Here is a 16,608-nt window from a genome sequence, read left to right as displayed (position 1 = left end):
TAAAAGAGGAAAAATACATGTCTTTCAATATTTTAATAGAGTGCGGATTATTCAGTCAAGTCACCAACAGTTGGTTCAAGAAAACATTCAACCTTATAAATTTACCCATGAGAGCTAAACATGCAAAAAATTTAATTCAGAGGCAGGGTATACAGTACATCTAAAGTGTCTGTCAGTATATTGCATGTTTCTTCTACTTAGTGGGATATGGGCTTGCAAAATAGGCTGTATATTAAAGGTCTTAACCGCTTGGAAGAACTAGGCTCTACTTGCATTTCTAGGATACTGGCCGAAATGCATCAGAATAACCAGTATTGTCTTTAACATTGTTATGATGGAATGCTGCTTGTGGCATCACTATAACTATATCTGGTAACTTAGTCTTCACTTTGTATTAATAAACAGCATTATCTGAAAGCCTTCATCAACCAAAGCCATGATGAGCAGCAGAAGTCCATATCTGTGGAGAAATTTAGATGGAATATTATATGATTGAAGAAATTAATCTTGAACTTTATAAGGCTGCCCCATTTAAACAGCATAACTTTGTTTGGTGGATAAAAAGCAAACAATAAACCAACAGTCATTATATGCAGTATATTAAATGTATACAGTATATATATGCAAAATATATAGAATGGAATCAAAACAACATAACTAATGAAAAATAGATATGTGGTGTGTCTATGAGAAAGGAGAAAAATGTAATAAATATGAATAAATAATATAATTTTATGAAATTAAGTAGAAGCAGTGAGATGAAGATGTAGTTTAATTATGTATAAAAGGCAATAATAGATATGTCGGTAAATATGAATTGATATTAACTTGATTATTATGGATAGTTATAAAAATAGGAATTCATTAGTTGGGATAGTTGTGTTAGGTTCTAGTGATGGTAATAATAGAAAAACTAAGTATGAGTTTTTGGAAAAATTATGTACATAATGTAAGTGATTGGGGTATGGTATGATATTTTGTTAAAAACCATAAATATATGGTTGAGATAAAGAGTATATAAAAACTAAGTCATTTGGAAAATCAAAAATGAATGCCAATAGTGGTTGCTTAGTGAGTATCTATTTTAAAAATGTATTTTGTTTTGAATATGCGGTTTAAGAATGTTTATTCATAAATATACGTGGCAAAGAAATTAATATTAAGCTAAAAGCAGACCTGACTATCTGATAAAAGACTAAAATAATTAATAGAGAATCTGAGAGGGATGGGAGATTCTGGAGTGTCTGAGTGTCAAGAGTGGATCTTAGGGGAAACATGGGTGGCAAACATTTGAATCTTATAACAGCTGCAAGATTATTGGTGGGGCAATATTGGAAGAAAAACTCATTGCCTACTTTGGAAGAATGGATACTTAAGGTGTCTAATTTAGCAGAAATGGAGAAAATCTTCGCCTACTTGAAAAACCATTCACAAGAAAGATACATTATGGTTTGGAGAAGATGGATTGATAATATTCAAAAGAAATATGAAACTGAAAAGTATTATCTTGCTTTTGAGTAGATTTTAGATAATTATTAATAGTTTTAATTATATTATTATTTTTGTTTTAATTTGTTAATATTTGTTTTGAGAAGGAGTTAAAGTGTGTTATGGTTTTGATTGATAGTATAGTTGGTTTATGTTAGTTAGATTATGTTTGTTTATTTGTTACCCTGTAATCAGCTCTGGGAAGTGGGGGAGGGGGGGAAGGGGAGAGGGGTGGGTGGGTTTATATTGTAATAAATTTTTAAAAACTTTTAATAAAAAAACTAAATCATTTGGAAAATCAAAAATGAATGCCAATAGTGGTTGCTTAGTGAGTATCTATTTTAAAAATGTATTTTGTTTTGAATATGCGGTTTAAGAATGTTTATTCATAAATATGTATGGCAAAGAAATTAATATTAAGCTAAAAGCAGACCTGGCTATCTGATAAAAGACTAAAATAATTAATGGAGAATCTGAGAAGGATGGAAGATTCTGGAGTGTCTAAGTGTCAAGAGTGGATCTTAGGGGAAACATGGATATGGAAGAAAAGGAGAAAAAATAAAACTGAAGAAAAGTAAATGACTACATTAAAGAAAATATGGAATCCTGTATGAAAAAGTATTAGAAGATAGATTTCCCTTGAGAATGAATTGAAAATAGATATAAGAAAAGAGGATGTAAAAATTTCTTAGAACAGAATGAAAAGAGTTACATAGCAGGGTGCCATAGAAATTTGTGGAGTTAAGGGGAAATTTGAAAAAGGATGCCGGATAAAATGATGAGAGAAAGGCTGATGATGAGGAAGAAATTTATGTAAGAAAAAATGTTGAAAAAATTATGAAAGAAATATATTATATAAATACATATAGCCAAAAAATGTAAGTAAGAGAGGAAGGAAGGGTTGAGAATAAAAGAGACAAAAAAATGCAGACCAAATTTAATGGAAATAATAAAAAAAATACTTTGAAAGTGTGTGAAAATAACTAAACAAGGAGCCTCCAGCAGAGTGAATAGAGTTCAAAATAAAAGCAATGAAATAATTTAGGGAGGGAATGTGAATGAATGCTGGAAGGAATATTTTATTTATTTATTTATTCAAACAGGCAGTCACTTCCAGTTCTTTTAGAGATTGTGATGGAATTATAGTGTTACGTATAAGAGTAGAGTTAAAATGTATGCTATGTTAGTGTCCAAGAAAATCTTGATGAAAAATAAGTCATAAATGCTGTGAGAATATTGAAAAATTGTAAGGTGCAGGTAAGGATAGTGGCAGTATATTAAAAAATAGATCTAGTTTTCTTATGGAGTGTCAACACTATGCAACTTGCTTAATGTCTGGGTGAAGGCTGCATCTTGATATGATGATGAATGCAATTATTGTTCTCCTATATAAAGGGGAAAGTAGCAAAAATAAAAGCAAAAGGAACAGACAGATATTGACAAAGATTCTCAGTCATCCAGGTAGAATTGTCTGGAAGTTGAGTCATGAAAGCTAGATTTATTTCCTTGTTGGTTTGAGACATTTTGCTACCCATCCAGGCAATGTCTTCAGTCTGAATAAGGTGGTTGAGGAATCTGAATAGGCAGACAACCATTGGAATGTACCAACTCTTAAAATTGTTAGGTGTATTCTTGCACCAACCTCTGGATTTCTTCCCCCAAATATGTGGCAATATGTCAATAAAAAGTCTCATTCATCCACATCCAAAAATTATCTGAAAGTTGAGTCATGGTAACTGGACTTACTTTCTTGTTGATTTGAGATGCTTATTTGGAGAAGAAACCATGAGGTTGGTGTGGGAATACCCCTAAGAATTTTGGGAGTTGGTAGATTCCAATGACTATCTGCCTGCTCAGAGTCCCTTAGGCTTAACCAACTTGCTCAGACTGAAGGAGCTGCAAGGATGGGAAGCGAAATGTCTCAGACAGGGAAGGAAACAAGTTGAATTGCCATGACTTAACTTCCAGACACAGTAGGATTAATTTGTTAATGTGCTTGGTAAGGTATTTGGCATAACTCTGACCAAGGAGAGCCAAATTTGGAAAAGCAAGTGTCACTTTATACTGAGTAGTGGATAAGCAGACAAGTGATAACCAATGTGGCTCTAGGTTCACGCTTCAATATGCTGAACCCCAGTTAAAATACCAGAACAGAAAAACCATTTAATTTATGATTTATTTGGAATGCTCCAAGATAAAAAAATATAAGAGAGGAAACATGGAACATAGGTTTACATTTCTTTTTATAGTTTGCACAACAAAGATACTTCAAAGTAAAAGTTGATTGGATTAGGAAAACTCAGTTAAATAATGAACTCTCCAGTTACATAATGAAAAATTAGATATCCAATAATATGTAAGCATAAGAATTGGAAAGGGCATTGTATTCTGAATAAAAGTCAAAGAAACATTTGCAAAGGAATAAAAGGCAGAATGTCATTCACAGTGCTTTTCTGAGCACTGTGCTCAAATACTTGCTTTGTTCACTGAAGCTTGGGAAAAGCAGAAAAGGAAAGTATTTTATTTATAATGTATCAAATACATCAACCAGTCTTAGTTTCTAAAAGAAAAGGCTTTTTACATTATTCTTGAAAGTTAAGGTTTGTGGCAAATTACTAACAATACATTTGAAAGGGGAAGAGAAATAAGGTTAATTAACATAAAAAGACCTCATGTTAGTTACCAGTGCAACAGTGCTACAAAAACCATATTGCAGATATTACAAAGTCCATACCATGTGTCCCTTACCAGATTTTGTTATTCAGCAGGTTTTGAAGAATATGTACTACTAGTAAGCCAAGGTTCTAATCAATGTCTGGTGTTGCGCACTCCAGTACTTGCTTGTTAGCCATCTTTGCTATCCAAGGAATACGCAGGAGTCTTCTCTAGCACCACAGTTCAAATGTCAATTTTGTTCCTGTTTTGCTTTTTTAAAGTCCAACTTCCACAACCATAGGTAGCTATGAGGAACACAATAGAGTGTTGCCAAACTGATGTTCTTGCTTTTCTATATTTGGCTCATGTTCATCATTGCTGTGTGGCTCAGTACAATCTACCATTTCATTTCTGGGCTGTCTTCTCTGCATTGAGTGATTTGGGGTTTTAGGAAAGTGAATTTTTCTATGCATTCTTTCTCTTTATCATCAATTTGTATTTTGATGTTTCTATTCATTGCAGTGGTCATGAGTTTGGTCTTTTTGATGTTCAGAAAGACATCTAAATTCTTACTTTCTTCCTTGATTTTCTTGATCAGATGTTCCAGGCCTTCTTTGATTCCTGGAAGTAGAGTTGTATCTTCAGTATATTGAAGACTGTTGTTGTTTCTTCCTCCAATTTTTACCTCAATATTTTTTGATTCTTCAAGATTTAGTTTTTTTTGTGATCATTTCAGCATATAGATCAAATAAGAAAGAGCCTTTATTAACTTGGGCAATGACCAATCCTATATAGGATTCTTTTTCTGTCATCATAGTTAATGGGTTTGTGGATACTCTTAGTCTGGCTTCTCTGTTGAGACCTGTCTGGCTTGGGTGACCCTTCTGGTATACTTTTATGTGATATACTTCAAACGTAGCTCTCAACTTTAACAGAACACACAAGCCCCTCTCCTGCAACAAGGAACTATCCATATGGAGGGGCTTCTGCAATGAAATAATTCAAATTAAACCATCAGAGATAGTTTGGTTGAACATATGGCCTCTGGTTGAACATATGCATTGAAACGAACTTAATCTTCTCCCTAGTTCCATTGTTGAACAACTCTTAGTGTTAGGGTGATTTCCCTACTAGCCAGTGAGAGTTTGCACTTTGCAATATGGAATAACAACTATAACAATAACAATAATAGCAATACTGTTTCAGATGCTTGAAAAATGCCATCATATTCTCTCTGTACAGACCTCAGTCTTCTCCTGTTATATCAGACATAATCTTTCTTTAATATCTCCTTCCATACTTATGATCAATCCCATGACTATCCCTTTTGACCCACTTTCAATCTATTCTTCTTAAATATGGCTGTTTCTTAAAGTGTTCTTTCCAGACCTAAACAGAGTACTTGAGGTGAGAATTGACCAGTTCAAAATACAGTAAAGTTTTTACCTACTTTGTTTTGAGTTATAATAAGACAAAACATGAAAAAAGAACATTCAGAAGTTTTTCATCTTTTAAGAGGCCCAAATTGAAAAATTAGAGTATCTTGTTGAAATCTATTATTTATGTTATTTGATGTGCCATTTCAACTCAGTCTGGAAGATTTAAGGGGGGGGGAGAGATGCATTTTTGCATATCAAACGTGCAGAAATTTGATTATTGCTCTGAACTGTAGAATGGTCCATACAAGAAATCATTATCAGCAGAAAGACAAGATGTATTTTAAATCAGTATTTCAAAGCATATGTAAATCTGGCTGCAATACTAGAAAGTAGGAAGAATACTCGAATAAAAAAAAAATCTAGCTAGCCCATAGTCTTGTTCCCATTGATGGTTGGTTCTAATACTGGCCTAATTCTTCCTAATAGTGGTCAATCAGTGCCTATCAACAAAGCACAAGAGCAATAGCTTTTGAAGCTAAACAGCTGGTTTTGTGAGATATGCCACTTCTAAAAGCAATGTATATAGCACTATGAAGCCTTCTTTTTTTCTCTGTGCTTGAAATGTCTATTTGATAAATGCCTTTAGGATTGCTCTGAAAATTGTATTTTGAATTGCTATGTTACCAAGTTGTATCTTAATAGATATACGGGTAGTCTTTGACTTACAATTCACTTAGTGACCATACAAAGTTACAGTGGCACTAAAAATAGTGACATGACCATCTTTCACACTTACTACCATTGCAGGATCCCTATGATCATGGGATCAAAATTTGGATGCTCGGCAATTGATTTATGTTTATGACACTTGTAATGTCCTGGAATCAAGTGATCACCTTTTGCAACCTTCTGACAAGCAAAGTCAATGGGGGAGCCAGATTCACTTAACAACCGTGTTACTAACTTAACAACTGCAGTGATTCACTTAATTACTGTGGCAATAAAAGTCATAAAATGCGGTAAATTTTACTTAAAATATATATCTCACTTAGTAACATAAATTTTGGGCTCGATTTTGGTTGTTAGTCGAGAACTATCTGTATAGGCTTTGGTTTGCTTGTCATCTTGTTATATAAATCATCTGAATAACCTAATCACCATTTAATAAAACTCATTCAGGCAGATTCTAAATATGATGCCTCCATTTCAGCCTGCAGATGAATTATAACACAAAACATATTTTAATATATTTATATTTCATGTTTCTAGACTACTCCTCTCCCTCAAAGTGTGTTTGTATAAATATGATTATAAAGATGGACATCTAAGGATATTATTGTTAATTTGTATACAGAACAGTATGAAACCAGTTTATGTAACTGAGCTTGCAAAAATATAAAACTCAAATGTTGCAGTGGTTCATTCTCAACTAATTCTTGTGCAATTTTGATAAAGTTACTGTTACTTTGTATTATAAAAATAATACATATATATATATATATATGATCAACAGGGATTGCTGCAGAATATTTCATAGAGATAGTTAATTTCACAGTATAAAAGGCATCTACTTCTTCTCATGAGTCAATTATACTATTAGATATTCTGATTGTGAAAAGTCCACTTTCTCCTTCCTTCACACTCAGTATAGAGCTGTAAGGAATTACAAATTAGAAAAAAACAAGATAATCTATTGTTTTACAAATTATTAGAATAGTTACTGATTAAAATTGTTAAAGATAAAATTAAAATTATATTTTGTAAATTTAATGTTGCTAATTTTTACCTAACTGTAAAATTTAATAAAAATAACCAATATTTTAGAAAGAAGGAAGGAAACATATGCATGTTTTCATTGATTTATTGATTATGTGCTAATAAGTCAGCGTCAACTCTTATTCATCATATACACAGACTTTCTCCATAAATATCTGTCCCAAGCTTGTTCATGGCTTCCAATGATACATCCATCCATCACCCTCTTTGCCACTGCCATCCTCTTTTTCTTTTTCCTTCATCAATTCCATATTTAGAAATAGGAAAAATGATTATATGTGTATTATTTAAATTTGGCTAAAGAGATTGCATTAAATTATTTCATGGTACAAATGAAACCCCACACAATAATAATAATAATAATAATAATAAAAATAATAATAATAACAATTGTCGATAAGAAAGACAAAAAAGTCTGGATAGTGGATGTGGCAGTGCCTGGAGATAGCAGAATAGAAGAGAAAGAACTGGAGAAGATAACAAAATACAAAGACCTACAAATAGAAATAGAAAGACTATGGCAAAAGCAAGCAAGGGTAGTACCAATAGTAATAGGCTCCTTGGGTGCAATCCCAAAACAACTGGAGCACCACTTGAACACCATTGGCATTGACAAATTCGCTATTAGTCAATTGCAAAAGGCAGCCTTACTAGGAACTGCTTCCATCCTGCGACGATACCTGTAATACCATCAAACATCCACATCTGCCTATCCCAGGTCCTGGGTAAGGACTCGATAGGTAGACAAAATGCCAAATCCAGTCTGAATATCTGGCTGACTGTGCGATGATCGATAATAATAATAATAATAATAATGTTGGAAGGGACCTTGGAGGTCATCGAGTCCAACCCCCCACTCAGGCAGGAACCTACACCATTTCGGACAAATGGTGTCCAGTCTCTTCTTAAAAACTTCCAGTGTTGGGGCATTCACCGCTTCTGGAGGCAGGTTGTTCCGTTGGTTAATTGTTCTAACTGTCAGGAAGTTTCTCCTTAGTTCTAAGTTATTTTTCTCCTTGATCAGTTTCCATCCGTTGCTTCTTGTCCTGCCTTCAGGCACCTTGGAGAATAGCTTGACTCCCTCTTCTTTATGGCAGCCCCTGAGATATTGGAACATTTCTATCATGTCCCCCCTCTTCCTTCTCTTTATTAAACTAGACATACCCAATTCCAGCAACCGTTCCTTATATGTTTTAGCCTCCAGTCCACTAATCATCTGTTGCTCTTCTCTGTACTCTTTCTGGAGTCTCAGCATCTTTTTTACATCGTGGTGATCCAAATTGGATGCAGTATTCCAAGTGCATTGTAAAGTGGTATTAATACTTCACGAGATCTTGATTCTATCCCTCTATTAATGCAGCCCAGCACTGTGTTGGCTTTTTTGGCAGCTGCAGTACACTGCTGGCTCATATTTAAGTGATTGTCCACTAGGACTCCGAGATCCCTTTCACAGTTACTACTATTGAGCAAGGTACCCCCTATACTATACATGTACATTTGGTTTTTCTTGCCTAAATGTAGAACCTTACTTTTTTCACCATTGAATTTCATTTTGTTAGATAGCGCCCAGTGTTCAAGTCTGTCCAGGTCCTCTTGTATCTTAAGCCTGTCTTTTGGAGTGTTGGCTATTCCTGCCAGCTTGGTGTCATCTGCAAATTTGATGATTTCCCCATCTATCCCCTCGTCCAAATTGTTGATGAAGATGTTGAAGAGCACTGGGCCTAGAACAGAGCCTTGGGGCACCGCCCTACATACTTCCCTCCATGTAGATGCAGTTCCATTGAGGCCCACACGCTGAGTACGGCCGATCAGCCAGCTACGAATCCATCTGGTGGTGATGCTGTCTAACCCACATTTTTCTATCTTATCGAATAAACAGTCCTAACTTATCCTAATAAACAGTCTAAAAATTTCACTATCCAAATTGCTACTATTCTATAAAAAGATTTGCCTTAACCAGAAACTAAATGACATTTAGTCAAACATGAAATATCTACTTACCCAATAGGACTATAAGTCCTTTATATTTTTCTAGATAATTAGAAATTAGTGATTTTTACACACTCCATGGTGTCAGATGAATAGAAACATACACACACACACACACACACACACACACCTGTATAACTATTCAGAACCCAAGAAGCTGGCTTCATTTGTTATCTAATCATGACATTTGAAGATATAATTTTACTCCCTTCTGCCTAAAATTCTTCCTTCTGGAATTTATTTCTTCAGTATATACTTCTTAAATTCTTTTCCACTATGGGGTATAACAGACTGTCTAGACTGACTAAAACCTTCATTTATATTTTATTAATGAGGATCCACATGAAGAAGAAGTGTGGTCATCTGAGATTCAATCCATAATCTATAAATACTTAAAGTGATCTCATTTATAAAATTAATTGTGGCCCTACAACTGAAATGATGTAAACAATATTCTATTGATTGTGCACCCATGCTCCCCACTCAAATTATCTTGCTTTTCAATTTAGTCATTGATGAGTAACTCATATTCTTCCATTTCATGATAGAATTAGGAGAATGCTGATGCTAACATTGTAGTGCTGCTTAAAGAGAAATGGAGAAGGAAGGATGTCAAATTAATATAAATAGCTTTCTTATAAAAACCAGTTAATTATATGCTAGCAATTTATAACATTACCAGTATGGCTGTATCTTCCAAAATTTTCTTCTATTCAAAATTAAGCCATGGCTGATATGGAGATAAAATGATATGCTTTTGGGTTATAATTTGTTATAGCAAATTTTGTAATTTTACTATAATGAGAATGTTTTAAGAAAATAGCCTTGAAACTGCATTTAGACACTAGAAATAAGTAAATTATAATCTCATTTACAGTATGCAAGCTAGGCAATTTTGAACTGATAAGATTTTTTCCAGAGAATATGCTGTTGATATTAGTGATGCCACGTGACAGAATGTGCCCCCCCCAGTGAATAGTGGATGGGACTGGTGACAGATATGCTAGCAGTATGGTTGCTACAAAAAAGGACTGTGCTTTAGATATTATGAGAATATCAGGTATAGCAATCCTCTCTCCAATCAATCCAGAATTGTTACTTGAGACACAAATGATCAGTCTCTGTTATCATATTCTGGGTATATAATGTGAAGAGTCTATGATGCTGAGAAAAAAGAAATAAAAAGGATAATCAGTAGCAAGATAGATGAATTTAATTATAGTGGTGCTGGATGTATCATGGGTAAAATCTAAAGGGCCAGGTTGGGAATATATCTTTGAGAAAGTTTATCTATGTGATCGCTAAAAATTGAGATACTAATGGAGGAAGATTTTTGCACCTACAAATGGGATTCTGTAGCACTTTCATCTGCTGCACTCTGAGCTAGATCCCTTGGTAGAACTATGAGGAGGACTGGGGGATATTCTGAGAGGTGGTCTTTTAAACACTTGGGTCTTGAACAATGCTGTGTTTAAAAATGTATACCAACTGGTTCAGCTGGCTTCATTGCACCACTGTGCTACATCACTAGTCACTGTGCTACATTACTAGTGCCAAACTGCTAATCAGAGTGCTGGATGTTATAGTTCTGAAGGCAGGATAAGAAGCAATGGGTGGAAACTAATCAAGCAGAGAAGCAACCTAGAATTAAGGAGAAACTTCCAGACAGTTAGAACAATTAACCAGTGGAACAGCCTGCCTCCAGAAGCAGTAAATGCTCCAACACTGGAAGTTTTTAAGAAGAGACTGGATAGTCATTTGTCCGAAATGGTGTAGGTTTCCTGCCTGAGCAGGGGGTTGGACTAGATGACCTCCAAGGTCCCTTCCAACTTTACTACTATTACTAGTTCTGTTCTGCTTTCAGTTGGCTCACAAAATTCTAACAAATCAATCAGCTCTTGCAAGTCAATACAGTGTAACTAGGCTCCAGGACAACATTTATCCTGGGCTTCATAAACTCACATCAGTTTCTTGAACTAGCCCTAGTAACTCACAAGTAACCTGTGCAGTTCTTTAAGAACCGCAATTAAGTGCAGTTAAGAACTGTAATTAAATGAACAAATGAACATGTGCTTTGCATCAGCTTTTACACAAGTTTATGGGTAGTTCTAGGTAAAGAATAGTGTAGTAATCCAATTGAGAGGTTGTTAAAATATGTTTTACTAGTGAAAAATAGATAAAGAATAAACTGAAACTAGTCAGAGCATTCCTTGTTCCTGAGCCCCCCCCCCCCCGTACTTTGGATGGAATCAAGAAGATCCTCAAACCATTCATACGTCCCTTCAGGTACCATGCTACATTATGTATAATAAGCCAACTTCCAAGAATCATTTATACACAGAAATTCTGACATGTGTGACACGCTTCAGTTTGTTGGCCCTGATATAGTCCAATGGTTAAAACCCACCTCTTCCATAGTAGAGTTTCGGTATGAGATAAATCTTTCCTTTTGGATAAAGGGCACCAGGCTGAATGCCCAAGTAATAAAAAAAGAGGGTGCGATGACTCAGTGGTTAAAGACACTAAGCTTGTCAGCTGGAAAGCTGGCAGCCTGGTTCAAGACTTGAGCATCGTGCAATCGAGTGAGCTCCTGTTCCTTGCTCCAGCTCCTGCCAACCTAGCCATTCAAAAGCAAGCAAAGGCAAGTAGAGAAATAGATATAACTTTGGTTGGAAGATAACAGCATTCTGTGTGCCTCGGTGTACATTCATGCCAGCGACATGACCATGGAATTGTCTTTGGACAATGCTGTCTCTCTCAAGTAGGAAATGATGATAAGCACTGCCCCCTAGAGTCGGACATGATTGGAAAGGGGAACCGTTGCCTTTAATAAATAATAAACTTTACTCTGCAAGCAGATGCTAAGCATTTGCACAGCTTTGCCTGATCTGAGTAAAAAATGAATAGAGCTAAGTATCATTTCTATTCTGAAGACATTACCTTCCACATTTCTGAATGACTGTCTATTTGATCTCTGTGTGGATACTGAACAGCAATGTAAACATTGTAGATCTAAAATAATCTTCCGCTCCCACTTTCTAGTAACTCTCCTAATAAGTTATGGAATTTAAATTAAGCAAAGAGTAGACATAATGTGTCTCCTTTTAAATACAGTTATTATTTCTCCCTTCTGAACTTTCTATTAAAAGTCATTAATGAAATGCATATTGGAGGCTTTTCATTATTTGCTAAGACATGGGTAGGAAGGATAAGGTTAAAAATGGAAGAGCAGTCTAGGTGAAGAAACTGTTTTCTATTTCCATTGTTGATTGATAAAAGAAAGGCACAAAAATTGAAAAGTTTTCTTCAATTATACTAGTAGGTCATTAAAAGAGAGGGAAATGTTTAGGAATTAATTGGAAGGAGAGAAATAGGCAAGGAAAAGAAATTGTATGTATGCCCATGAAAGTTTACAGAGCTTAGAGACCGGCTTATTTGCCACATATATAGTGTATTTTGAGATACTTGAATCTGGTGCAGGAAATGATTACTAGAAATTTACTCACAGTATTGAGACAAATTATGCAGAAATATTTTAAACTGTAGCTAAAATATGTAAATAAGGTCTAGACTCCAGATCTGAGTTGTTATACCTTTTTTTGATACTATTTTAATAGTGAGCTCCCATACAAAAATCAGAAATGATTTGTGATAAAATTTGGTGACCGGGAAATAAACTTTTGTGACTTATAGAATTGTAATTCATGGATAGCATTTGTTTTAGGTATATTTAATTCTTGCAGCTATAATATAATAAGCACATGATACATATAGTTTTATCAATATGTTCTCTAGAATGAACTTCCTATGCCTGTGGTGGCGAACCTATGGCACGCGGGCCACAGGTGGCATGCAGAGCCCACTCTGTGGGCACTTGTGCCATCATCCCAGTCCTAGGCCTTCAGCTGGGTTTTATAAAACCTTTTCGCTTTAGGCCTCCACCGCCGTGTGCAAAAAAAAAAAAAAAAAGGTTCAGTCAATCCATCAATTTTAACTTCTCGCGGGGGAAAAAAAGATCTTGCAAAGTTGGAACTGATTGATTGAACTTTTTAGTCCCACCCAGTCTGCCATTATCACCGCAACTACGCCCACCCAATTGGCCACACCCACCCAATGGGCCATGCCCAACCGCCATCCGATGATACATAAGTGGGTTTTCGGTTGCAGTTTGGGCACTCGGTCTCTAAAAGGTTCGTCATCACTGTCCTATGCTTTGCAGATCGGAAGTGAAATGCACCACAACATTTCATCCCATGTCTATGTGGTATAGTGAGCAAAGTTTTAGTTTAGGACTGGAGAAGCTTAAAGTTTAGGTCCAATCTCAGTTGTGGAAGTTCATTGAAAGACACATTGGTTTAAATAGGTTAGAAACTAATGTAATCACTGAAGAAGCAAAACTTGTCTTCATTATTTACAATCCCTTCCTTTCAATTGCCTCTTCCAGGCTGGTTGGAACTTTTAAAAGTTCTTCCCTCTTAGGAGTTACAGACACTAGCTCTTTGTATCATGTCTCCACTTATAAATAAAAGATAGCCTGTCCAGTTCTATCCATTATTGCATCTTTTTCTTATAAACATCAGTGGGAGACATCCACTTGCATGGATACAGGTGAATACATTCTAATAAAGATCATCACTAAAAAAAAGAATAAAATTGGTCCCTGTCCCAGACAGTGGCAATCTCAAATTCAGCTGTGAAAAATAAATAATCTCAATAATTACAATGACTTTACATAACATGACATGACATAACTTCCTCATGATATCATTGAATAGAAGATTCAAAGAATATACAGTACTAGCAATACTTAGCATATAACTGTTAGTATAAAGTAGCTTATTTTGTGTAATAACATCTTGAAACCCACAACATCATTTCAATGTCATTGTACCTTCTTTTAAAAGCTATTATCAATTTCAGCAGAGTCAGACCTGGTTAATGCTTAGATGGGAGTCCATTAGAAAATGCCACAATTAAAGGCAAGATTGATTTTTGTTTTGTAATGAATGAAAACTGAACCAAAATGGTCCTGCATTCTTTTCATTTGTAATGAAGTTATGCAACCTAATTTTAGTGAGAGTGTTAAAAATGATTTACACTTTTTAGTTCTGTACCTAAAAAAGAAAAGTAAAAGGGCATGGTTATCTTTGGACAGATATATATTTTATCTTTCTTGGTTACCAATTTCTTGTTTTAACTCCCTTTTTGTAGCATATTGGGGCCAGCTGTGACCTTTAAAGTGCACCCAAATGCTCTTGGTATCACCACTGCTGATGTTGTCAGAATAGCAGGTAAGAATCCTTATTTTTGAATGCAACCATTTTCCACCTGTCATTTAAATTAGAAAGACAGTCACGGCAACAAGAAAATTCTTCTTATCAGAAGATTGATGTTTAATGAATAGGCTTTTGAAGAGGTAGTGGTAGCTGAAATAGAACATCTTAAGTGTAACATCTCTCATTCAGATAGAAATGCAAGACATTTCCTTGTTTGTGAAAGAACTGAATGAAATGGAGAGGGAATCTTGGATATAATAGTGAAAGAGAACTCATAATGTTGTATGTGAAGCAAAAAAAAAATCTACTCTTTAATGAATATTTGATCTTGGTGACCTCCAACTTGTATAATTGAATAGCACAGAAGAAAAATGGTTACAATTAAGTTTTTATTTCTGGAGTATAGAGGCTATAACCGTGTTTTTGCTGTCAAATTAACAATTTCCCATGACCTACATATGGTAAGTACTACAAACTGACAACTAAATCTCCTTGAAAAGAGGTACAGCAAAACACTCTAGATTTGATTACAGACATTCTGGAATCTAGTCTTAATTGTAAATTGTTTTCTTAATAAAATCATGCTTGGAATTCTACTTGACTATATTGAGATGGTCTGTGCTTTTTATTGGCTTCTACTGGCATAAATTAATTAGGAGTTCACTGCTGTCTCTTCTCTGGGTTTTAGCTTATAAGGATTAGCATAACTATATTACATTAAACTATCACTCTCTGATCTGGATGCTGTTTTCTTGTTTGTATTTCTAAAGTCCACTGTAATTTGTTTCTGTACACCTACAAAAGAGTAGTCAATATTTTTAGTCTTTCCCTTGATATTTTTGTAGTTCAGGCATCTTCTATTTCTTGTGGCTGCCTCACATGCCTCCATAACAGCCTCTTGGCTATAGAATGAAACTGTCTAAAATAATCAAAATGATATGAACAAAATAACATTATAGCTTACAGAAACTTTATTGGTACTGGATTTTGCCATTGCCAGTTTTTTTGTCGCAATTCTTTCAAAACTCATTTGTTGGGTATGTATGTATGATGGGTCTGTGAAGGCCTTTTCTGCTTCAAAGTTTCAAGAAACAGAAGGAAGTATCTCATCGAATCTTGAGCATCAACATTCGAATGTTAAAGGACAGGCCAGCATAAGTATTTTTCAGACTATATGAAAAAATTGTCTTTCCAGATCCCAGATTTTATGTAGAATGATAAAACTTTGTGCAGAGCCAACATACGACTTGCAAAGCAAACACATGTATATGATGTACAATCCAACAATCCATGCAATATGGGAAAGTTATCTTTGCAGCAGTAAAACAACACTTGTTACTATTATTTGGTACAGAAAAATTAAAAGTCCCATTCTGCAAACGGTGCTGCACCAGTTGAGTAGTCCTCAACTTACGACCGGTTGAGTAGTCCTCGACTTATGACCGGTTGGGGGTTGCGGCATTAAAAAGGTTGAGAACCACTGCTGTAGGGCATGATTAAGGGAAAGTGTCAAGTTGCAATACATACAACTAATCAAGAATCTATTCATTTTTATATGTCTATCACATAAAAAATGTGGAACTTCAGTTGTACTACCACAGCCATTTTTAATATGATTATTATTTTTATTATTAGATTATTTTATCTATTTGTTTTATTTATATATCAGCTCAAAATGACAAACATATCTAATTCTCCTGCCTCCTGTTTTTCCCACAACAACAATATTATGAAGTAGTTTGGGCTGAAAGAGAGTGAGTAGCCCAAAGTCAGTGAGCTAACTTTCATGCCCAAGGTGGGACTAGAACTTACAGTCTCCTGGTTGTATGTTAGTCTCTTCACTGCTATATCATACTGACTCTCTATTTTGACCATACTGTATGGATATTCTTAGTTGGTATGTAAAATTTGTGCAAATCTCTTGAAAAGCCATTGAAATGTGAACTGTGCACAGCAAGGTTCATGGGTGGATTTCTTGCTTAAGAAAAGAGTATTGTGTTTGCTACTGAAAACATTGCAACAGAGTTAAGGGTTAGTATGATTTT

At 34.9% G+C, this 16,608-nt stretch overlaps 1 protein-coding gene across 1 annotated transcript in view; it reads left to right on the top strand.

Moving 5' to 3' along the window:
- Positions 1 to 16,608, top strand: part of PTPRN2 (protein tyrosine phosphatase receptor type N2) — a gene marked incomplete at its 5' end in the record, with an annotated part of 573,168 nt that overhangs the window by 79,285 nt on the left and 477,275 nt on the right. The window contains one exon of the mRNA XM_039345638.1: positions 14,499 to 14,578. Within this exon, the coding sequence (XP_039201572.1) occupies positions 14,499 to 14,578 (80 nt within the window). The remainder of the gene's footprint in view (positions 1 to 14,498; positions 14,579 to 16,608) is intronic.

The sequence above is a fragment of the Crotalus tigris genome, unplaced genomic scaffold (assembly GCF_016545835.1).
Source record: "Crotalus tigris isolate CLP2741 ecotype Arizona unplaced genomic scaffold, ASM1654583v1 scf7180000017969.2108049, whole genome shotgun sequence".
Taxonomy (NCBI): Eukaryota; Metazoa; Chordata; class Lepidosauria; order Squamata; family Viperidae; genus Crotalus; species Crotalus tigris.
The sequence above is the reverse complement of the archived record's forward strand: the minus strand, read 5'-3'. Positions and strand labels throughout refer to the sequence as shown.